The sequence below is a fragment of the Heptranchias perlo genome, chromosome 19 (assembly GCF_035084215.1).
Source record: "Heptranchias perlo isolate sHepPer1 chromosome 19, sHepPer1.hap1, whole genome shotgun sequence".
In the NCBI taxonomy this organism is placed as follows: Eukaryota; Metazoa; Chordata; class Chondrichthyes; order Hexanchiformes; family Hexanchidae; genus Heptranchias; species Heptranchias perlo.
The window spans coordinates 13,508,264-13,534,145 of NC_090343.1; the positions used below are offsets into that span (position 1 = coordinate 13,508,264).

The following is a 25,882-nucleotide window of genomic DNA, read 5'->3' on the forward strand; positions in this document are numbered from 1 at the left end:
CCAAGTCACATACCAACCCGACTTGGAAATATATCGCCGTTCCTTCATCGTCCCTGGGTCAAAATCCTGGAACTCCCTTCCTAACAGCACTGTGGGAGAACCTTCACCACACGGACTGCAGCGGTTCAAGAAGGCGGCTCACCACCACATTCTCAAGGGCAATTAGGGATGGGCAATAAATGCTGGCCTCGCCAGTGACGCCCACATCCCATGAACGAATAAAAAAACTATAAAAGCAGAGTGCAAATCAGAAAGGGAACATTCTAAAATCAGTGTTGAGTAAAACTATGATGGAATGCAGAAACCCATACTGATCTGGAACACTGTATCTTATACAAACCCATACTGATTAATTACAGAATGCACTGCACAAACCCACAATGAGCTAACCAGATCCAGTGCAAAATATCCCTTGCATTTGTATTTAAATTAGTAGACAGGGCTCTGATATTCTTTGTGCATGATGTCAACCTCAAATATTTTGCAGACATAATTGCTTTAACACTTGGATGCATCAGTAAACTTGCATGTGCTGAGGTCATTTTCCACAGGCTAATTCAGCTTGGGCTGATGTTCAGTGTAGATTCATTAGGAGAAGTTAACAAAGCTATCTATTTTTGAAAACAGTATCAGATCCAAGACCTCAGCATTACTTTGCAGCTGTGTTCCTAATGACAGGAACAACTTGTTTTCAACAATATTATCCATTGATACATTTTAGTGACTAAAAAAGAATAACATTTTGAAAAATACGCAGCTTCTGGACTCTAAGCTAATAGTCTGCTCCCTGTATCATATATAGCTATGTTGCAAACTACAGAAAATTACAATACGTTACCCTCTCTAGAATTCATTATTATCTCTTCTGTTTACTATTTCTCATTATTAGGCTGCAGTTATTCTACAAATATATGGCTAGAATTACTATTGGCAATATTAACCAACAAATACTTAACATGTTTGTATGGCATACTTGTGTCCACTATTTTAATGGAGCTGTCAATCTGTTTATTTTAAATGGGTTAATGCTTTTGTTAAAATAGCAGAGAGGAATGTCAATTGAACACTTTTAGTGTCTGTCTGCTAATATGATCAATGATCATTTCTAACCTATGTTATCAGATTAGTATTTGTAGAGTGCTCCCCTCAGTGAGGCAGGTACGAATTATACTTCTAGGGTACATTGCTGCATGTTGTACTGAGGGCAGTGACAAAGGATAACTGTGCATACAAGTTTGGACACATGCATAGAGCTCTGCTCCTCAGACAGCTATTTTTTTTAATGTTTTGATAGCACAGGCAGGAGCATTCATGTTCTCCTATCATTAAAAGCAAGTTTGTAAAGTTTCCAGGAGACCCAATGGACCAAATGAACACCTTTAAAATTCAGCTTAGCACCAGCCTACAATTGTACTACTTCTAACGTGAATACATGGCAGTGTGTGATTACCTTCTGGAGGTAGTATCACATCTTTCACTTTGGTGCACTTGACAGTTTGATTGTTGACCTGAGTCCCAAGTCCAACCACCACTTTCCCTGAATACACATCTAAAGCCACTTTGTCTCTTCTCAAAAATCACAGTATAACTTGTGAGTCAGTTCACTGATTAATTTACTTCATAATTAACTAAAATATATACAATTATCCACTTAGTTATTGAAGTTAGTTTGGGGCTTGTGCCATACATATTGTTGTAAGTTTGTCCTGGGTGGAATCATTGCATTCCGGCATGGGCTCGATGGGCTGAATGGCCTCCTTCTGTGCTGTAACCATTCAATGATTCTATGAAATGCTAGCTTGTAAATTTCTATGAGTTTGTGCTGTATGCTACCTTGTGGGCCAGACTGGGCTTTGCAGCCTAGCTCATAGTCGTTTGGTGTGTATTTTGGAAAGTATTGTATTATAGTTCAATTTGTATTTTACATTAAATCATTATGGGTTCTGTAGTATGTTCTGTTGTGGGTCAGTGAGGGTGTTCAGTAAACAATACTGTAGATGAGAGTGGTATCTGCAGTAGGCTCTGTAATGGATTAGTGTGGATTCATACTATGTGCTGTGTTGCAGATCAGTATGGGTTTGTGCAGTTTGCTGTGTTGTAAATCAGTGTGGATTTTGCAGCATGCTGTTTAGAATGGCAGCACGGCCTTATTTTTCTCTCAGGACTTCATTTAACACAGATGTTCCTCAGATTTGACCCGCTGCACCAACATTTGGAGTGAGTGTTTCTTTTTCGCCACATGAGTATCTGAGTCTTTCCTCGTTCACCTCTCCTTAGGGAAAGATTAGAAGAGAGAGGAAGCCCCCCTTGCCAAGGGACAGCCTAAATAAACCCACAGTCCTGCAGGTCAGCATATTAGGCCTCATGAAACGCATAAATCAGGCATGAACCAAACAACCAAGCTCTCACGCAATTCTAACAGAGAGCATTTCAGCTTTTAGATCAATCATAGAACCACTAGCCCCGATCTGCTGAAGCTTGTTGATGTAAATAACACAAAAAAATATTATTTCAGAGTTTCAACATCGTGTCATAATATTATTCCTGAGTCCTCACTTCAAACTGGTGAAGCTGTATGCCCAGAGTTAATTAGTCCAGGCATGGAGTTGCTGGAAAAATAAATAAAATTACTTGGAAATCACAGACCACTGATTTGTAGTTTGCGTGTAGTTGAGGAAGTAGTGGCTATAAATGTTTTCTGCTACTTCTAATGAGTGAAATTAGTCTGAATTGTGATTACTTAAATATCACATTTAATGAAACATAGCATCGACCTTCGTACAATATTGAATAAACAGCAGAAATAATTCATCGGTCAAAATATGTCTGCAAGACCTAGAAAAAACAAACATAAACTGCTCAAAGTTCCAAACAATCTGAGCAACATTTCAATGATCTTCATTCATTTAATTACGAAGTCAGGCGGAGGATTTATTTTTAAGGCATGCAGGAGATTGTTGCCTCAAATGACTGTAAATGTTTAACCTAGGGTCATTTTGTTGAGTTCTGATTTGAAAAGTTATATTCGACGAGTCACTGATGTTTGTATTTGATAAGAAAATTACTGATGACTTCAGGGTTCAGGTTTATTCACCCTGTGGGTTCAGCAGCTTTCATCAAGCTCAAGTCTCGATAAAGATTTAAAGCCACCAGGAACCAGATGTATACACACATACCAGCACTAAACCACCAGAGTAACAGATATACACACCAGCGAACAGATGCACACTCACCATTAGAATGCCAGGGAATAAAGGGGCCTTCCTCAATTGTTAGCTAAGAATATGGATTACACTCTCACTTGATTGCCAGAGATTGGATGCCATATCCACAGACTGACAGCGATCCAGATGCATAGCCTGCAGATAACTAGACTGCCAGGGATTGTACATTTCCCCAGTAGATCGCTGGCAGATTCTTCCCTGGGTTCTATTTGAAGTGATGTTTGGAGATTTTTTAAAACTGTGCAAACATATAACTTCTGTTTATTTACGAGGGATGAGGGACTTCAGTTATGTGGAGAGACTAGAGAAGCTGAGATTGTTCTCCTTAGAGCAGAGAAGGTTAAGGGGTGATTTAATAGAGATGTTCAAAATTATGAGGGGGTTTTGATAAGAGTAAATAAGGAGAAATTGTTTCCACTGGCGGGTGGGTTGGTAACCAGAGTACACAGATTTAAGATAATTGGCAAAAGAACCAGAGGGGAGATGAGGAGACATTTTTTTACACAGCGAGTTGTTTTGCACTGCCTAGAAAGGTGGTGGATGCAGATTCAATAGTAACTTTCAAAAGGGAATTGGATATATTCTCAAACAGGAAAAAATTGCAGGGTTACGGGGAGAGCTGGGAAGTGGGATTAATTGGATAGCTCAGGCACAGGCACAATGGGCTGAATGGCCTCCTTCTGTGCTGTATGATTCTATGCTAAGTCCATGGAAATGTCATGCCAAGGATGCTTAATGTAGGATGTAAATTAGATAGATATTCTAAGGTTTCACTTGATTTGCTTTTTGGGGTCAGGGAAACACTTGCAAAACCTTTCCTCAAGAAACTAAATAGGTTGGGATAGAGTGTATTGCAGAGAGTTGATGGAAAGATTGGGCTTGATAGGCTGACTGGCCTTTCCTCATTCCACACATTCTCATTCTTATTCACCAGTTGATGCACTCTGCAATTTTTCTCTCCCACCATGGAGAAGCGGCCTGGCCTCTACTCACTACCCCCTGCTAAGATCAGAAGCTTGAGGAAAACTCATGTCCTTACAACAACTTACATTTATATCGCGCCTTTAACGTAGTAAAACATCTCAAGGCACTGCAGAGGAACGTTATCAAACAAAATTTGACACCGAGCCACTTAAGAAGGTATTAGGACAGGTGACCAAAAGCTTGGTCAAAGAGGTAGATTTTAACAAGCAATTTAAAGGAGGAGAGGTTTAGGGAGGGAATTCCAGAGCTTAGGACCTAGCACCTGAAGGCGCGGCCGTCAATGGTGGAGCGATAAAAATCAGGGGTGCGCAACAGACCAGAATTGGAGGGGGGCAGAGATCTTGGAGGGTTGTAGGGATGGAGGAGGTTACAGAGACGAAGAGGCGAGGCTATGGAGGGCCATTCTGTGGCATTGATTGGTGTTCTGTCACCCTCTTCAAAGTAGATAAATTACGTCAGAGAATATTCAAAAATAATGGGGAGTAGGCAAAATACAGAGAATTTATATTTTGTAACTTTTTTTGTATAACTAAGAATGCCTTTAGAAAAGAACCTATCATTTATTGCTAAGTAATTATGGTAGCAAGCAGTAAATATTTTTGGAATAGATATATAAGGAGAATTGCAGAGGGAAGCTAGCCAGCCAAAAAAAACTGAAAAGGGATCTGTAAGTCCAATCAAGACACCTTCTTATTCTTCACAGCTGAAGATGTAGAACATCAGAAACTTGAGTCAGGTTTATATATTTTTAAAAGAACAAATTAGCACTCAGATTTTCAATCTTTTATTACACAACATATAAATACATATTTGGAAAATATATTCAGCAAGCCCATTATAATATGAGGTTGCAGTGCTGTCATAGTGGCCTTTTATGCCCCCTCTCCTCCCCTCCCCCATATGGAGACCACCCATAAGAAATCATTTAAAATATGCAGCCAACTGCTTCGAACAGATGTCCCAATTAAACATAATCTGAAACTAATGGAGGTGCCATCTGTCAAGCAGGACACAATGCATTTAAAATGTAGTGGTGGGCCGTGCCAGATTCCACTCAAGCTATTCAGTTTTTTAATTTTTATAAAAACAGTCTCACCGCACAGTGCCAACTCTCAGCAGCATGAAAGCTGCACCTATAGAACAATAAAATTGTCAGCTGTTGTGAGCAGGGTGTGTGCATGTCTGGGCCCCATGTATTGGAATGCAGATTCCCCTGGAAGCTTTCCTAAATATGAAGGCAATCTAAATTTTTAAGTCAAACCGACGCAAGAAAAGAATCAACGCTGAACATCAATTTCCGATACTCCATGAAATGTTTATTTACAAAGTATTTTAGAACTGAACAGTGCTTTCAGACCGTCAGTTTTCTTGCTGAAACATTATCAGTGAAATTACTGGAGGAGTTGAAAACACTTGCCATCTCTCTCTCTCACACACAGATTAATGACAGGTTGGATGAGTTACAAAGACTATGAACAGATTCCTGAGTATTTATTGATTTGGACAGAATGTACATGCCTAGTTTGGCTAAAAAGAAAACTATGAGTCAGGAAAAAGTGAAATAAAATCAGCAATTCTGGAAACGCACAGCAGGTTGCACAGCCTCTGAAGTGAAACAGAGTTAAAATGTCAGCTGTAGCCTTTCACCAGAACTCTGGGTTCTGATGAAAGCTTACACCCAAAGCACTAACTGATCTTTCTCTTTCAGGTGCTGATCTATCTGCTGTGCTTTTCCATCATCTTCTTTGTTTTTCTACCCATTATCTTGGACGGTATGCACAAGCCTATAATAAACCCCGTGTAGGTGTTCATTTGGATGGTATGTCTGTAATGTATCCAAACGATCTGGTATGTGTACAGTATGAACATCAGGCGAGAACAGCAGCAGACCTGGGCGTGATGCTCCCCCATAACCACCGACCAACAGCTCGGCAGCACTCACTGTTTAGACTCGCACATGATGAGGTATAGTAGGTGGCCAGCACCCAAGGAACCATAACCCCCACATGACTCAGTGCCTTCATGAAGTTTACATGAAAGCATTAACAAGCGCACTACCAAAGAAAATGAAATCCCTGTCTGTTAGTTTGGGTGATACATATTAGTCTTTGGTTAATTCCTATGGTATAGATTAACTTTTGCCCCCCTCTTACCTCTGATTATCAATATCCCACCTAGGGAAGGGACTACATGGGTAAAATATCTTGCTCCTAAAAAGAAACCATGATTGTGTGAAGTCTCAGGTTGAAACATCACAAATATCTGCCATAGGGGAAGCGAGGGTTAAATTTACAGGGAAATAATCTAAGCATTCTGATATAAAATGTTGCCAGTTACAAATAGTTTCTGATTTGTATGGACTAATAAATGAACACTGCCTTGATGCAATATAAGCCAATAACAATGTACAATTTACCAGAGCACAGTGCAGTAGCAAAGTAACCACACTTAGAACTAACTTACAGTTGTCTGTGCACAAATCAATCTAAAACATTAAATATAAGGCACGTGCACTCATCCTGGGAAAGACCCAAATAAATAGCTATTATTGCACAATATTAAATACTTTATACACTCTTTCATATCAAGAATACTAGCATAATGATAAAAAGATAGAAAAATGCTTGAAAAATCCATGGGTCCGATTTCATATCCATTTGTTGCTTTGTGCAACACCCGCAGTGCCATGTAACTGATGTTAATATTTATATCACTTTGAAATTTAGGATTTTTGGGAAGAGGTATATTAAAATTCAGTTTCTGGGACCTGGAAGCATAGCATATACTGATTGCAGCATCAACGCACTGTGCCAGAGTGCCAAGTTGCATGCTCACAATTGCAATTCCCCACAGGTTAAGCTCCAAGTACCAGCCTGACTGTCACGTGGTAGCAGTAAGTGGAGGCTATGTGCTTCCTAACAGGGAGAACAAATCAGTAACAATCACCTTGCGGCTACTTGTTCACACCTCATGCACAGATACCTTGGGAAAGAACATAAGAACACAAGAAATAGGAGCAGGAGTAGGCCATATGGCCCCTCGAGCTGATTCAATAAGATCATGCCTGATCTTCAACCTCAACTCCACTTTCCTGCCCAATCCCCATATCCCTTGATTCCCTTAAGAGTCCAAAAATCTATTGATCTCCATCTTGAATAAACTCAACCACTCAACATCCACAGCCCTCTGGGTTAGAGAATTCCAAAGATTCACAACCCTCTGAGTGAAGAAATTCCTCCTCATCCCAGTCTTAAATGGCTGGCCCCTTATCCTGCGACTATGCCCTCCTCTACTTCTAGACTCCCAGCCAGGGGAAACAACTTCTCAGCATCTACCCTGTCAAGCCCCCTCATAATCTTATATGTTTCAACGAGATCACCTCATTCTTCTAAACTCCGGAGAGTATAGGCCCATTCTACTCAATCTCTCATCCCAGGAATCAATCTAGTGAACCTTTGTTGCACCGCCTCTATGGCAAGTATATCCTTCCTTAGATAAGGAGACCAAAACTACATAGTACTCCAGGTGAGGTCTTACCAAAGCCCTGTACAATTGTAATAAGACTTCCTTACTCTTGTATTCCAACCCCCTTGCAATAAAAGCCAACATGCCATTTGCTTTCCTTATTGCCTGATGTACCTGCATGCTAACTTTTTGTGTTTCTTGTACCAGGACACTGAAGTCTCTCTGAACACCAACATTTAATAGTTTCTCACCATTTAAAAATATTCTGCATTTCTATTCTTCCTACCAAAGTGAATAACCTCACATTATACACCATCTGCCACCTTCTTGCCCACTCACTTAACCTGTCTATATCCCTTTGCAGGCTCTTTATGTCCTTCTCACAGCTTACTTTCCCACCTAGCTTTGTATCGTCAGCAAACTTGGATACATTACACTCGGTCCCTTCATCCAAGTCATTAATATAGATTGTAATTAGCTGAGGCCCAAGCACCGATTCTTGTGGTACCCCACTAGTTACAGCCTGCCAAACTGAAAATGACCCGTTTATCCCTACTCTCTGTTTTCTGTCCATTAACTAATCCTCTATCCATGCTAATATGTTACCCCTAACCCCATGAGCCCTTATCTTGCATAACAAACTTTTATATGGCACCTTATCGAATGCCTTTTGAAAATCCAAATATACCACATCCACTGGTTCCCCTTTATCTACCCTGTTAGTTACATCCTCAAAAAACTCTAATAAATTTGTCAAACACGATTTCCCTTTCATAAAACCATGTTGACTCTGCCTAATCATATGATTTTCTAAGTGCCCTATTACCACTTCCTTAATAATGGATTCCAGCATTTTCCCTACTACTGATGTCAAGCTAACTGGCCTGTAGTTCCCTGTTAGCTCTCTCCTTCCTTTCTTGAATAGTGTGGTTACATTTGCCACCTTCCAATCCACTGGGATCGTTATAGAATCTAGGGAATTTTGGAAGATCATAATTAATGCATCCACTATCTCTGCAGCCACCTCTTTATAACCCTCGGATGTAGGCCATCAGGTCCAGGGGATTTAATCGGCTTTTAGTCCCATTAGTTTCTCAAGTACTTTTTTACTACTGCTAATAATTACTTTAAGTTCCTCACTTTCATTAGCCCCTTGTTTCCCCACTATTTCTGGTATGCTTTTTGTGTCTTCTACTGTGAAGACCGATACAAAATATTTGTATCTGCCATTTCCTGATTCCCTATTATAATTTCTCCTGTCTCAGCCTCTAGGAGACCAACGTTTACTTTTGCTACTCTCTTCCTTTTTACAAAATTGTGGAAGCTCTTACAATCCGTTCTTATATTTCTTGCTAGTTTACTTTCATATTCTATTTTCTCCCTTATCATCAATTTTTTGGTCATCCTTTGCTGGTTTCTAAAACTCTCCCAGTCCTCAGGTTTATTACTCTTCTTGGCAATGTTATAGGCCTCTTCTTTTAATCTAATACTATCCTTAACTTCTTTTGTTGGTCACAGGTGGATCACTTTTCCCATGGAGTTTTTATTTCTCAATGGAATGTATATTTGTTGAGAATATTGAAATATTTCTTTAAATGTTTGCCATTGTTTTTCAACCATCATACCCTTCAATTTAATTTCCCAATTTACTTTAGCCAACTCTCCCCTCATACCTATGTAATTGGCTTTATTTAAGTTTAAGACTCTAGTTTCGGACTTAAGTACGTCACTCTCAAATTCAATGTGAAATTCTCTCATATTATGATCACACTTCCCCAGAGGATCCTTTACTGTGAGATTACTAATTAACCCTGTCTCATTACACAATACAAGATCTAAAATAGCCTGTTGCCTGGTTACACTACCTTTGCCAATTTGATTTGCCCACTCTACATTAAAATTAAAGTCCCCCATGATTACTGCATTACCTTGGTTACAAGCTCCTATTAGTTCATGATTAATACTCTGTCCAATGGTATAGCTACGATTAGGGGGCCTATAAATTACTCCCATCAGTGTTTTCAGCCCCTTGTTATTTCTTATTTCCACCCATACTGATTCAACTTCCTGATCTTGAGCTAAGATCCTTTCTCACCACTATCCTTATGTCATCCTTTATTATTAGGGCTACACCCCCTCCTTTTCCATTCTGCCTATCTTTTCTAAACATCATGTACCCTGAAATATTTAGTTCCAATCTTGGTCACTTTGCAACCATGTATCTGTAATTGCTATTAGAACAAACCCATTTATCTCTTTTTGTACAACTAATTAATCTATCTTGTTAGGAATGCTCCAGACATTCAGATAAAGAGCCTTTAATTTTGACATTTTAACCATTTTTTCCTGCTTTAACCTTTCTTGTTGATGCTCTATTATTGGTAAACTCTCTGTCCCTTCCTGCCACACTCTGCTTATCTTTACCCAAATCACTACACTGCTCTGTTGCCTTGACTTTTCTCATTAGATTTCTAAATTTCCCCTCATCTGACCCCTCCCTCCCCCTTTTTAGTTTAAAGCCCTATATACAACCCTAGTTAAAGGGAAAGGTCCAAAAGCTGTGTGATTCATGCCCCCTCAACCAAATAATGCTGCATAGCAAAGTCACCCAAAAAGGAAAGGGGCATTGAAAAGAAAATTATATGTAATGGATCAAAATGCATCTTCCAGCACTCACAGCTGTCAATGTTTGTCTTACACTGAAGATGATGGTCTCTAGAGACCTGAGGTAAGTTACAGGTCATATCTCCCTAAAAATAATAATCTCAAATAAGACTATTGCATTGTCACAGAAATGTCTTGTTTAATCTCCTTTTTCCCTTTGTTAGGTCTCCCTGTGACAGACTTGCTGCCTTAATCATGGGGCACAGAAAAGCAGCAATGCTAAATTGCAGCCAGTTGCTAAGCCTCTGCTAGTGTTGCTCATGACTTGGCTGCTAGGAAGTGTGCAGCAAGAGTGCCTCAGGGTGATCCATCCTTCCAACTTTTCTCCCTTCCTGTTGGGAAATACTTGGCCTCCATTCTGCTGCTTTCCAGGTGATTCAAAGCACAATCTGTTAGTGTTTCAATATATTGCTGGCCCTGATGGAAAATCTTGCAATTTAAAAAAAATACATAAAACATACAAAAAAATATGTTTTTTTGCTTTAACACCAGATCTGTGCAAACACCAAAGTATGAAGACAATTGACGTTAAGACCCTTAAGGATTAGGACACTCTCCTTCTGATGCTTCCAGTGCTGGGACATTCCCTTCAATGCATGGTTGAAGTTCTGACACCAAGATTCAATTTCAAAGAATCATTCAAGTTAGTGTTATCACATTTGAGTCTGTTTAAAAAAAATATCAACAGCACTGTAGTCTAAAATGATAGACGGTCAACTCTTTGGTAACGACCCACTGATGCTCCTCTTCTGCTGGTGTTTAGACAGCAGCACCTCACTTCCGAGACTCTAGAAAATAAGTACAGCTAAGGTGTGAAATGCAACTCTTATCAAAGAATGCTGTGTTTATTGGGGGTTAGCACTCTCAGTTTCAACCTCTCCTGTACAACATGCAACATTAAAGTCCAGGAACTAAGAGGGTTAAAGTCTATGTATATTAACACTAAGCATCCAACTTTTAATATTTCTTATATACCTTTAAGATTTTATTCCCCTTCTCTCCCAAAGATACTGATTCATGCTGGGGCATGGTTCAATGGGCATTAGCCTGGCACCTCACCCAATGACCCATTCATTATGCATGAGCTTAGGCAGGCAGTGTCAGTGGGCTACTTCTTTACAAAAGGCACCACAACCAAGCCCAATCTTGTTCTCACCAAACTTCCACACAACGTACTTGCCAACAGGGCTCACCAGTGTTATAAATTGGATAGCCAGCTGGTGAAAGATAGAATACTAGAGCCTACTCTTCAGTTGCTTCCAAGCCTTTATTCAGAGCTCCACACCACACCCTAGATCAGCTCTCTTATAAATGGATACAAGAGAGTTCCCAATTGATACGCACCACCTGAATACAATTAAGAATAAATTATATAAATCACATGGATACAATTAACAACTAGGTAATGACCTGGAGCAAGAACCCTAGTTAATTCTTCCCCTCTCTAGCCCAGAAGCATTGAGATTAATTGCAACACCCCTACTGCAGCCCCAATTGAGATCAGCTAACTCAGCATGGACCGGGAATCAAAACTGGGACCTTCTGTTCTGTACAGTTCAGTACAACACTGGACATTGCCTTTATCCAGTAGGTCAATGAGGGAGCCCACACCTTTAAGTTTTCATTAGTGTTAAAAGGTCTTAAGTTACTTTCACACAAGTGTTCTTGTGATACTTGAGTTACGTTCAGAACTTTAAGACATAGTTTATAATAAGAATATTTCAAATGAATGTAATTGTATCAGTGACAAGATTTTGTTATCACACAAACAAACACTGGATAGAAAAGCCTGTGGTCTCATATCCAACCTCCAGATAATGCCTTTCAGAAGCTGTGCTGCAAATTCTCAAGCGTTTCCTCATCAGCTATATGGCAGACGTCTGCCTTCAATCTGGTAGAAGAACCTAAATAGGACATTTGCAACCTGCCAGCCACCTTGATGATCCAGACGAAGTCCAATGCCATGTACTAAGCTTACTCATCACCAACCATTTCATCCAGGTCCTTATGAGAGACTATAGCAAAGAAACATTATAGTCATGAAGCTGACTTCTTCTTCAGGGTATCAAGCAACTGATTGGCATAGGAAAGTGCCCTTCCTCCCTGCAACTGCTTCCCCTTTGCCACAAATGTACCTCAACACTTGGACTGCTGAAGTCCTTCTGTTGCATGCTTAAGAGCTCTGAATCATGAAGGAGGATGCTTCAATATACCCTACAATTGGATTTTCCTGTCACTGAAGAAAGATGAGAAAGGCCCTTCAAAGCTCAGTCATAAAAAAAAAACTGTGTCCAAACGAAAGTTGAGACTGCCTAGATATCAATGCAAATCAACGATTTGGACATGGTACAATGGGATCATCGTTAATCCATTCTGTGGCTTTCTACATGAGAAAATATGATACAGGATTTTAATCCATCCTGCATTCTGCTGCAAGTGGAACACTTTGTGTAATGGGATTGTAAAGTTTTACTCCAGCCTCTGTCCTCCTGTGGAGGACGAAATGTAATGGGATTATAGATCTTTAAACAAGGTTGCTACCTCTGCAAACATCGGAGATAGTGTGATATAACCCAGCCTATAGCCTAGTGCAACAGGACCGAATATCATGGGGTTATACAACTTTAACCCAGACTGCAGCCTTCTGTATGGGTAATACTGTGTAATAGGATTATACAGATTTACCCAAGTGCAGACCCACTGTATGGGGCATGGTATAATGAGATGATATAGTAATAATCCAGCCAGTTATCTTCTGTGTGGGGTCAATATGGAATGGAATTGCACAGCTCAGATCCAGCCTGCAGCCCCCTTGCTTCCATTGCATAGATCTCGTGCAGCCAGCTACACCCAAAAGTAAACTTGTTGTGATTTTCTACGGCCAGGGGCCCAGAAAACTTGGGTCTTCCCAGCCACCGCTCTTAGTAAATTTACTTTTGGCTTGCAACTGGTTGTGCAAGTCTCATGGATTGGGAGCCAAAGCCGCTATCGTGGGTATTAGCGCAATGTAAAAACAGTTCAACGGGACAGTAAAACTTTACCTCAGACTCAGATCCAGTATGTAATGGGTTTAAAATAGCTATAACCCAAGCTGCAGCCATTACACAAGAATATAAGAAATAGGAACAGGAAAAGGCCATATGGGCACTGAAGCCTGCTCCGCCATTCAATACGATCTTGGCTGATCTTCTACCTCAACTCCACTTTCCTGCCCTATACCCATATCCCTTGATTCCCTCAGTGTCCAAAAATCTATCAATCTCAGTTTTTAATATACTCAACGACTGAGCAGCCACAGCCCTCTGGGGGAATATAGTGTAGTGGGATATAAGCCCGTGGCCTCCTGCATCAAGACTGAATGTAATGGGATATTACAGCTTTAACCCCAACCGAAGCCCCACAATGTAAAAGGAGGAAACCATGCTGGTGATGCCCAGAATGCCCTGCCTTCATAGCAGGAGGTGGATTCCTGCAGCAAGCAAGCATTCTGTAGTGGTGCATTTGTATTAGTGAATGCATTAATAAGACATGTTTGATGCTTGTTACATCGAAACTACTGCACAGAAACAGGCCATTATGCCCAATTGGTCTTTGCCGGTGTTTATGCTCCACTTGAGCCTCCTCCCTTCCTATTTCATCTAACCCTATCAGGATACCCTTCTATTCCTTTCTCCCCCATGTGCTTATCTAGCTTGCTCTTGAATGCAACTATGCTATTTGCCTCAACTACTCCTTGTGGTAGGGTGTTCCACATTCTTACCACTCTTTGGGTAAAGAAGTTTCTCCTGAATTCCCGATTGGATTTATTAGCGACTAATTTATATTTATGACCTCTAGTTTTGTACTCTTGCACAAGGGGAAACATTTGTTAGTTTGTTATCTAAACACATACTTCCAAAATGTAACTGCTAATTACAATCCAAACCATTAATATAGAAATTTGATGCAGAATTATTATTTTTTTTAAAACCTTGGCCCATTTTTCTTTTAAATTTCATGAATAGATTTACCTTCTAGCGGAGAACTGTTTGTCGATCTCGTCCAGTGACCGTCCCTTCGTCTCAGGAAGGTAAAGATATATAAAAGCAACCGAAGCAAATCCCACCAGTCCATAGAATAGGAATGTCCCAGAGAGTCCAATAGTATCTGAACAAAGAATGAGATAATTGCAAGGGAAAGAAACACCAGTGTTCATTTTCAAGTGTGCGGTCTTATTTTTCGATAGTAATATTGGCCTCTGCCCAGTATACAGTTTTCCTCTAGGTAACTTACCAGCAATAATGGCTTTCTACTGATGTCATCCACTATCACTCCCACCCCCCAAACAAAACATTTAACACTTCACCAGCCAGTGATTGTTTTTATACATACACAAGACAACTCTTGCCTTGAACAGGTCGGGACTCCAGCCACGATGATTCTGTGCCATCAGAGAGCACTTTCCATATTTCTATTTGTAAATAAGAAACATCCAGTCTATATTTGCCTCCCATGCCCGAGGTGCTTTGGTTCTCAGTCTGTCAGCAGTATTTGAGGAATTAAAGCCTTTGAATACTGCCAGCAAGAAAATAAATATTCTTATAGGTCTACAACAATAGGCGGAACTTTCAACTTCGGTGGGCCAGTAAGCAGGTGGCAGCAGATTGGCCATCCATTATATAGTCCACTCGATTTTCCTTTCCATTGACTTCAATAGTCAATCCGCTGCCAAAGTTGAAAGTTCCGCCCAATAACATTCATTTATCTGGCATGACTCACATAAAAGGTTGTCTCAAAATGCTTTATGAGGACAGAGGTGGATACTGACCAGGAATTATAGAAATTTAGGATTTCTATAATTCCTGGTCAGATAGGATTTTAGGAGGCTTTTGAAGACAGGCAACATAAAGTGGTTCTTGAAGAGAGTTCTAGAGAGCGGATGTATAATGGCTAAAGAACTAGCCTCGGAGCTGAGGTAGTGGGGGACGAGCAGTAAAAGTTCTCTCACCACCAGAACTGGGAATCAACAGCAGTGAGGTTGTGACTAGTCTTTGCCACTGATAAAAACTGACAACTACAAATAGAAAATACCCCCCACCACCACAATATGGCATAGACCAGGACTAAATATTAAATCTCACTGACTTGCTAAAACGTATTTTCAACAATTTCTGACAATTCTGAAAAAAGATTTTGTTTCATTAAAAAAACAATAATTTCCAAAAATCATGCATTTTTCAGATCACTAAAATGTTTGAGAATAGGGGCATAAGTGAGACTGAATAACAGTACTTCCAACACAATCACATCCTTATACATCTTAAGTATGGGTATGTGCATCATCCAAAGTGGGACTGAGCTGTACAGACCAGGAAGGTTCCTGATTTGATCCCCTGTCTGTGCTGAGTTAGCTAGTCTCAGCCTGGGATGTTACAATTGGACTCGGTCTCTTTGGACTGGACTCTAGTCTCCTTGGACTGGGGAGGAGGAAGTCATCCAGATTCCCAGCTCCTGATCACTATCTAGTGACTACTGCTGGAAAGTGAGAGCACATGTGGCTATCAGGTGAAGACAGGATCGGAGTCAGTCGTTTTGCCTACCAAGAATGAATAGTCTGTTGGCACTAGGTTCACACATAAAGAATATTCACTTGGTCGAGATACTAGAAGGCTGCATGAAACCGTACCCCAGCAAGAGTCAATAACTCCATAAAAACAAGGAGAGAAAACTGGGAAAATTGACAAAAGACTGCATTTGTGCTGAAACTGGATAAAGTTATTACATCTCTTGTATGTTGTGTCATAAACTGCTTGAATGTCAAGAAAGTACAATTTAAAAAGCATCTCACTCAAGGTCTTGTATTAGAATATCTGCTGCACTCTCAATATACTCTCTTTGAAGAAGAACAGGGACTATTCCCAAGGTCCAACATTCCTCCCTCAACCAGACTGAGTTTCTGCTGTTTGTGGGATGTTGCTGATGCAGAATGCTGCTGTATTTGCTGTACTGCACTCCAACAGAAATAATTCATTCTGTGAAAATTCTTTTGAGACATTTTGTCATGATAAGGCCTAATACAAATGTAAGTATTCTTCTACTACTCACCAATTACATCCAGGAATGTGACAGTGATAATTACATTCGCTGCCCAGTTGAAGCTGCTCGAGAATGCAAATGCTCGTCCTCTTATTCCAGCAGGGAATATCTCGCTGAGAACCAACCAAGTCACTGAAAAATTTAAACAATTTGTGTCAAGTATGTGGCACTGTTGCAGCCATATGATATTGTAGTCTTGTGTAGAGACTATCATGAATACATCAAGCATGAGGGAACAGAGAATCGGCAAAGACAGACCTGAATTAATACATTTATTTATGGTTTGTTTGTGGTCTCAAATGTTATTGAAATGGATAGTGCAAAGCTGTTTGTATTTTTGGAAAGATTCAAGATTTATTTCTACTGAATGTGAGCTTAGGGAGTTGTGACTGTATTGAGGTTATCAATCTATTGTCTACCAAATGGAGGCCAGGGACCATCCTCCTTCCCCCCGCACCCCCCCCACCACCACACTCATTTTCACTCCCCCATTCCCATCCACAAGAGCCACACCAATACCAGGCCACAGATAGCAGTGCAGTGACCTTTATAAAATGGACTTGCTACCTTTTGTTTTGTTTTGTTTTGTAACACTAGCTCATGCACAATTTCCTATCTGTGAGGCACCTTCATGTTCCAAACATGAAGGCAGCCGCAAACACAATTAATAAGCCACAGTCTGAGAATTGCTGACCTACAATGTCCAGGTAAAACCAAAGTGCTTTTTTTTTATTCGTTCACGGGATGTGGGCGTCGCTGGCAAGGCCGGCATTTATTGCCCATCCCTAATTGCCCTCGAGAAGGTGGTGGTGAGCCGCCTTCTTGAACCGCTGCAGTCCATGTGGTGACGGTTCTCCCACAGTGCTGTTAGGAAGGGAGTTCCAGGATTTTGACCCAGCGACAATGAAGGAACGGCGATATATTTCCAAGTCGGGATGGTGTGTGACTTGGAGGGGAACGTGCAGGTGGTGTTGTTCCCATGCGCCTGCTGCCCTTGTCCTTCTAGGTGGTAGAGGTCGCGGGTTTGGGAGGTGCTGTCGAAGAAGCCTTGGCGAGTTGCTGCACTGCATCCTGTGGATGGTGCACACTGCAGCCACAGTGCGCCGGTGGTGAAGGGAGTGAATGTTTAGGGTGGTGGATGGGGTGCCAATCAAGCGGGCTGCTTTATCTTGGATGGTGTCGAGCTTCTTGAGTGTTGTTGGAGCTGCACTCATCCAGGCAAGTGGAGAGTATTCCATCACACTCCTGACTTGTGCCTTGTAGATGGTGGAAAGGCTTTGGGGAGTCAGGAGGTGAGTCACTCGCCGCAGAATACCCAGCCTCTGACCTGCTCTTGTAGCCACAGTATTTATATGGCTGGTCCAGTTAAGTTTCTGGTCAATGGTGACCCCCAGGATGTTGATGGTGGGGGATTCGGCGATGGTAATGCCGTTGAATGTCAAGGGGAGGTGGTTAGACTCTCTCTTGTTGGAGATGGTCATTGCCTGGCACTTATCTGGCGCGAATGTTACTTGCCACTTATCAGCCCAAGCCTGGATGTTGTCCAGGTCTTGCTGCATGCAGGCTCGGACTGCTTCATTATCTGAGGGGTTGCGAATGGAACTGAACACTGTGCAGTCATCAGCGAACATCCCCATTTCTGACCTTATGATGGAGGGAAGGTCATTGATGAAGCAGCTGAAGATGGTTGGGCCTAGGACACTGCCCTGAGGAACTCCTGCAGCAATGCCTTGGGGCTGAGATGATTGGCCTCCAACAACCACTACCATCTTCCTTTGTGCTCGGTATGACTCCAGCCACTGGAGAGTTTTCCCCCTGATTCCCATTGACTTCAATTTTACTAGGGCTCCTTGGTGCCACACTCGGTCAAATGCTGCCTTGATGTCAAGGGCAGTCACTCTCACCTCACCTCTGGAATTCAGCTCTTTTGTCCATGTTTGGACCAAGGCTGTAATGAGGTCTGGAGCCGAGTGGTCCTGGCGGAACCCAAACTGAGCATCGGTGAGCAGGTTATTGGTGAGTAAGTGCCGCTTGATAGCACTGTCGACGACACCTTCCATCACTTTGCTGATGATTGAGAGTAGACTGATGGGGCGGTAATTGGCCGGATTGGATTTGTCCTGCTTTTTGTGGACAGGACATACCTGGGCAATTTTCCACATTGTCGGGTGGATGCCAGTGTTGTAGCTGTACTGAAACAGCTTGGCTAGAGGCGCAGCTAGTTCTGGAGCACAAGTCTTCAGCACTACAGCTGGGATGTTGTCAGGGCCCATAGCCTTTGCTGTATCCAGTGCACGCAGCCGTTTCTTGATATCACGTGGAGTGAATCGAATTGGCTGAAGACTGGCTTCCGTGATGGTGGGGATATCGGGAGGAGGCTGAGATGGATTATCCACTCGGCACTTCTGGCTGAAGTGCCGAGTGGATAATCCATCTCAGAGCAAAAAGGAACAAGGTTAACTAGTCACAAATTAAACTATTACTTTAGTTTCTGATAATAAATGTTTCAACAATGCCTAGTAATCATGCCAGTAAAGAGCCTTCGGTCTCAACTATTCCTATAAATCAGCAGTGATCCTGTTAGACTGTAATTTGACTGAGTTCATCTGAGCTAATGTCCCCTTTAAACATTTTCAATGGTAAAGAATCCTACTATCTCTGGTGTATGCTACAACCAAACCCCTCCCTGCTCCATCATTTTGAACAAACTATACATTTATTTATACTGCAACTTAGCAACACTGGCTTATAACTATAAAACAGTAGAAATACACTTACTTGGACCAAATCCTATTGAATAAGCACTGACAAAGGCCATCATACTAAGCAGTGTAATCCAATTTAAAACCAAATGTTTGGAGGTTTGAGTAGAGCTTACTGGAGTTTTTATGTTGTGACTCCTTGTTTTCTTTGAATGGAAAACTTCATCTGAAGTGTGTGTGGTATTTAAAGAGTTGATAACACTGAGAAAGTTAATTGTCTGGTTACTGATCAAACTAGTATTCATTCTCTCATCGAATGTTAGATGTTGTTTGCCCAGGCCAGATAAAGACAAAGTTCGACTCATGCTCAGTAAACTTTCATTGGTAAATGTTAGATTTGACTTCCAAAGAATTGGCTTGGAGAAATTTCTACTAGAATTTAACATGTGATCAGATCCATTAACCTGAGCTTTGACTCTGCAGGTCTTGTGGAATTCCATTGTAACACTCTGGCTCGAGAAAGCAATCATGGTGACTGAAATAGACATTACAACACAGCCGCCGATTAACAGTGTTCGCCTTCCAACTTTATCAGTACATACCATGGCTACCACAGTCGCAATGACTTTTACTATTCCCAGTCCTACTGATGCCAGTACTGCTGCAGCATTGCTCTGGAATCCCACGGACCTAAAAATGGTTGAGGCATAGTACAGCACATTGGGCTGTCCAGTGAGCTGCTGGGAGATCACTAGACCCAGTGCCACCAACAATCTGGCCCTCATGTTGTCTTTGGACCGAAACAAATCAAGAAAACTGGACTGTTGGTTGCTTCCTTGAGTTGAGATAACATCTTCTGAGTCAGGATTGTCATGGTCTCCATTTTGTAACTGTAACAGAACTTTCTGGGAGTCGTCATCTTGGCTTTTGACCCTCTGAAGGCTTGAGGAAAGGAAGAGAACGCTGATGCCCTGGAAAGCTGCTGGTCCAATGGCCAAGCCAAACATGTACTTCCATCCATTTCTTACGTCTGACCAAACATAATTTAAGACATAGGCGCACAAAATGCCAACTGTGATCCCAACTTCATAAAGAGACACCAACATCCCCCTCTGATGGGGGCTGACCATTTCAGAAATATATATGCAACACGCTGTGGAGGAAATGGACATGGCAAATCCAACAGTTATTCGGCCACTCACTAGCAGTGTGAATGAGGATGACAGTAAGAGGATGCTGCTTCCAACACACATCAATACCGTGCTTAGAATGATTGAGTTTTTTCGCCCGTAGTAATCAACAGCTATCCCTCCAACCAATGAGGCAAAGAAAGCCCCAATCAGAAGGGCACTGACCAGTATTTCCTGTTGCAAGCAGCTAAGGCTGAAGACCTCCTGTAGCTGCAGTAAAGCACCGGAGATGATTCCCAATTCATACCCAAAAATTAGTCCACCAAGAAGGGCCACCGTTGATGATAGCAATAGGACATGTGAAAATTGGCCTGAAATGTAAAACAAACATTAATAAAATGGCCACTATCAGGTCTCACCCAAAGCAGTAAACAGTAGCCACTGAAAACTATTGTGTTTATACCTTGAACCAGGTCACAGTGGTCCTTTAAACAGTGCCCAGGACCTTAAGAGAGGTTACTTAAAGTACTATTGGTTGATCTATCAGCATTTTGCAATTGTTTCCCCATTGACCAGAGTGAGGGAAGTGAATGAGCGATATCACTCATATTGAGAAAAAATTAGTGGACTGAGCAATACATGGCATTGAATATCAGAAGGTCAAACACACGGGAGTTTGAGGGATAAGTGCCTGCTCAAACATAAGAAAGTGATTAGCTGGTAATACTGTGCACACACACACACACACACACACACACAACTTTCAACAAGATGGGAAAAATAAGTTATATACTTGCAGAGGTTTTCCTCGTGTTCATGGAACCTGACTCTTTTCATTAAAAGGCATAATTCAGGTCATGTTAGGTTTAGAGACTGAATTTACTGATCCCTAGTGATTTTGGATTCTTCTTGTACTTCAGTTCACTTGCACTGAGAGCTTCCCCTTTCCCTGGTAAAAATTAAAAACATTGGATCATACCTCGAGATGAATGTGAATCAGAATAAATGGATAGTCATAAACTGGAATTACAGGTGAACCTAAATTGTAATCAGCATCACATAGGAAAATGGAATCTAAAATCTCAACTGGTCTAAATGTTTGTCTGTAATCATTGATGTCAATATGACTACTTTGAGGTATATTTTTCTGTTGCTAGTGTCCATGGAGATTTGTGTTAAAAAGGACAGACAACTGGCAAAAAGGCACCAGCAACATTCTCTGCCCTGTGGAGAAAGAATTTCTTAGCATTAAGAATTTATTTGCAACTAACTATTAACCGATGGTTAATAATGCAAATTAAGGGCCTAATATTGACTTTTAATGCCAAATTGCCATTATTTTCCACTGGGTCCTGTAAATGTTCCCCTAGCGCCTGAGATCAAGTTATTGTGTCGCTGAGGCAGGTAAGCATTACAACGGCACTACGTGCTGTCCTACGACACTGCAGGAGATGGAGGAAGATACAAAAGCGAAAGGCTTCATAAAACACTTGTCACCACAACACCAACTACTCCCTGAGCAATGTATGCAAGCCAAAAAAAAGCTACCTGTCCTTAAGAGAGGAACAGACCAAAGACTGAGTTGGGCCAATGAGATGAATAATGAGTTTATAGGGGCAGTCTTCAGTCTTAGCATTCAAGGTGGCAACACATTTCTATGCCACTGGTAACTTCCACGCTCATCACTGGGGAGAACCATTATTCGGTCCACAAAGCCATATAACAGGTAGCTAAAGCACTGTTTGGCCAAACCCATCAGTAGATCACCATTGTCATATCAGTGCCACAGCAGACATAAATCAAAAGGACTTTCATTTTTTAATGTACAGATGTACTGCAACCACCGATTCAGGATTCTGCAAATTAACGCCCGTTTCCCCAGGAGCACCATGATTCATGCATCCTAAACCAATCCACCATGACCAAGTTTTTCCAAGGCCAGGAATGATATACATCAGCAGGCTGCTGGGTGATATGGGCTATGGTTTGCAACAGTAACTCATGTTGCTTTTGTATACCAAGCACATCAGCCTTTTGTCATGCTCAAGCATGCATACTTCAGGTGGCTAGACTGCTCAGGTGCTGCTTCGTGCCTACCTCTGAGAAGGTGGCCGAAACAGTGACAATATGCTGCACAACATTGATAGAGATATCAGCATGCAGTTCAGTGCTGATAAGCAGTCGTCAGTGCAACAGAAAGACAAGGAGTAACATATATCACCTAGGGAAGAAGGATCATTGACAGCAATTGATTATCTTCTCCTGCTGCACTGGGATATTTTTCTTGTATTGGCTGCAATGATGTCTGCTCTATCAGGCAGCCCACAGTTGCCCCTGCATTTTAACAACAGTATCTGCTGATATCCTTTTCTATTTACAGCACAATGTTTTAATTAGTGATAACATTTATTTAGCACTAAAATACAATTACTGTGCAGATCTCTATATGTGTCATAATTATTTCCGTGGCTTTAACAGAGTGTAGGCACAGAAATGTGATGTGTAAACGGTTGTATTTATGTGCAAAGATGTATGCACAATGTACTGGAATTGGGTGCCACCGAATGAATAGGGGAGATGTACTTATTGTATGCAGGTGAACTGTATTGTGACCTCTCGGTGCTGCTACTCTCTTTCAAACCTGTGGGGCCTAATCTAGCTCTACATGCTGTAGTTTCTGGGATGCATCATAACTGTGGAAAAATTCCTACCTACTTCTGCAAAATCACAAGGCCCTCAGCCTCTAGCTACAAGCACCCATGATGCACCAGCATCAGTAACAGGAGCTTCTTGAGATGCAGTCACCCCTACATCCAAGATGAGCTTCAGTGTCACTTTTGACAGGCGTCATGTTCACATAAAACTACCAGGAAAGCGTGGTTGCTGCCTTACTTCATATTGCAGGAGAGCGTGGACCCATGAGGTGCACTGGACTAACGCAGCAAAGGATGACAGACCAGAATGAGCTGTTGTAATCTTTCGAGCAGGGCTCCCATAGCCAAGTGCGATCACCAATCGAGATCCACACTCTGTGTTTATGGTCTCGCTTTTTGAGGACTACAACCGTGCATGCCACAGGCATTGGCACTTTGCCAAACTTCAGATCTCAGGCAGAAAAGCCATCCTCGATTGCTTTATCCATGTCATTTAAACTGCTTGGGATGACGGACACAGGCTATTTTGGAGCATCCAGACCTTGGTACACTGTGCCCCCAAATAAAGCAGACGTACCACGTGCATGGGCCCTGCACATCTCAGCTCAAAGAGGTCCACTGAGACGTCTACTTCCTCAGATATGTCTGGAGGAGTGGCTAGACCACTGCTCAGCACCACTGAAGCTTTCTGGTGACCCCTCTGGTGACAGTCGCACAGCAACGGCGCTGTTACCTTCACTAGTGTATGGTGTTGTACCTCTCTATCCTGTGAAATAAATGATTTGGTGCTGATAGAATTGTATGGGTTTGCGAACACCCCTCCTGCCACTGTTGGTCTCACATCTGGGAGGTGTCAGTGATTTTTGGACCACTCACCTTTGAAAAGAACGCATGGAACAATGGAAAGCCCATCAATATTACTGCGTAATCATTGCAGTATATATGGCATGCATGCCTTTCTTTACTGCCGGGATACTTGCCAGAGATGTACTATATTTAGTATATGTCACATATCTCAGTGTATGCTAAATATAGCATGCCCAGTGTTCCCCACATCTCAGGGGGGTTGGGTAGACCACTCCTAGATCAGCAATTTCCATTCGTAGGCATCACAGAGTAGCAGGTGATATTGATTCCATTGTTCCAGATGTCCTTTTCCCAGGTGAGTGGTCCAATAAACGCTGATACCGCCCAGGAGCGAGAGAAACAGTAGCAGAAGGAGTGTTCCCACTCCACACAATTCTAGCAGCACCAAATCATTTATTTCACAGCAGTGTCTTCTCCCTCTAGTGCCACATCTGGCTCTGGCAGTGTAAGCCAGCTTGGCCTAGTGTTCTGTTTTAACTGATGGTGCAGGTGAAGAAAGCTATCCAGATACGGCTGTTTTATCAGCATAGGTAAGTTACAGGCAACACCTTCAAATCTCAGGACATTATTCTGCTGTGCTGAATCAGAAATAGAGTGCATCAACTCATTCACCCCATTGCAAATACACAAAATGAATGTTAATGGGTGCACATATTTCTTCCCTATATAATCCCTCCTTCTCCATTTCTTTTATTGGGCAGTTCGTTCCTATTGCTCCCAGTGGAAAACGCATGGGATTTTCCACAGAAGAACATCAGCACTAATAAACCCCCAAAAATAACAATATTACCACTCTTGAGAATCAAAAGCAGAAACATTGCTGTACAGCTTCATCTGATAAAGTTCCTAACAAGGTTTGCAGGAAATCTATTGTTAGACACACACAAAATACACAGTAAAATCTAACAAATTCAAACAGTAGCTTATCAAAAATGCATGTGAGATCAATTCCTCCACTCACCCATCTCTCCACAAGAGCAACGCCAAATCATTCTTTAAGATATATCAACAGCATAGTATCCCATACAGCCTTTGATCTTTCTCTGGAAAAAGATCAACAGTATAAAACATCATTAATATTTAGAACCAGTGTGTAATTTTCTAATGTATATCAGCTCTAAAGAGATTCTTTACCAAGATGTATTACCTTAACTTATTGCCCTTTACCTTCAGTTGTTCTATGCTAACTGCAAATGATGGTAAGGGAAAATGAAGATTAGTAAGTGACGTGTTAGGAACCACTAGAAGCCTCGTGAGGAACATCAAAGAGATTTGTAGCCAAGGCAACCAGTGGATTCATTAGTCAGAGTTTCATTAAAACCTATTATTAGGGGGGGAAAAAAAAAGGACAAATTGAATTATTAAAATAGGCAAACACATTGTGATATGCACTGATCTCATTGTTGGCAGCGTGATCAGTGCATATCGCAACATCGTGATGTCCACCCACACCTGCTTTTGCTGGATAGCGAGGTTATAGTTTCCATAGAAACCCATGTGACCAAACAAGTTGGCAAGGTGATACAAGGACCAATCCAGTATAATGACTGATTTATTTTGTAATTTCATTTTGATGAGAAAATACCTGATAAATAATGATTAGCCATTATTACCGGAAATCATTCACAGGAAATGGCTGTAAACATTTGTCTGCCTAGGATGTTAGTAAAAGAGATGGATGTAAGCCAGCAATCTTACTGTACGCTCTTATTTTTAGAGTACCTAATGAGCTTCACATTTTTAATAGAATGAGCACAGTATGTCAAAAATAACAGTTCATCGTAACTAACAAACACAGTATATCAAGAATAACACATACAGTCTACCATAAATAACACAGGTGGAAGATGAACCACTGGTATATATCACACACTGGGAGATAGAGGGCTGGTATATCTCACATGTTGGGAGATGGAGGCTTGTATATCTCACATGTTGGAAATGGGAGCCTTGCATATCTCACACGTTGGAAATGGGAGCCTGGTATATCTCACACGTTGGAAATGGGAGCCTGGTATATCTCACACGTTGGAAATGGGAGCCTGGTATATCTCACACGTTGGAAATGGGAGCCTGGTATATCTCACACGTTGGAAATGGGAGCCTGGTATATCTCA

The 25,882-nt window shown here is 41.5% G+C and overlaps 1 protein-coding gene across 1 annotated transcript; it reads right to left on the reverse strand.

Moving 5' to 3' along the window:
* Positions 1-10,239: 10,239 nt before the first annotated feature.
* Positions 10,240-24,808, reverse strand: slc2a10 (solute carrier family 2 member 10). The gene is made up of 5 exons (XM_068000349.1): positions 24,727-24,808; positions 19,191-20,615; positions 16,422-16,544; positions 14,348-14,483; positions 10,240-11,125 (listed from the first exon to the last, which is right to left on the reverse strand). Exons 1-5 carry the CDS (start codon positions 24,755-24,757, stop codon positions 11,035-11,037), a joined length of 1,806 nt encoding a protein of 601 aa, XP_067856450.1. The 5' UTR covers positions 24,758-24,808; the 3' UTR covers positions 10,240-11,034.
* Positions 24,809-25,882: the final 1,074 nt, after the last annotated feature.

What these genes read in the sequence shown, in the direction of transcription:
- slc2a10 (XM_068000349.1), bottom strand. Translation starts at nt 24,757, where the DNA reads ATGATTTGGCGTTGCTCTTGTGGAGAGATGG. An exon ending in CACATTCCTGGATGTAATTG is followed by an intron (nt 14,484 to 16,421) that starts GTGAGTAGTAGA and finishes TTCTTTGTTCAG; the next exon opens with ATACTATTGGACTCTCTGGG. An exon ending in AAACAGTTCTCCGCTAGAAG is followed by an intron (nt 11,126 to 14,347) that starts GTAAATCTATTC and finishes CTTATTTTCTAG; the next exon opens with AGTCTCGGAAGTGAGGTGCT.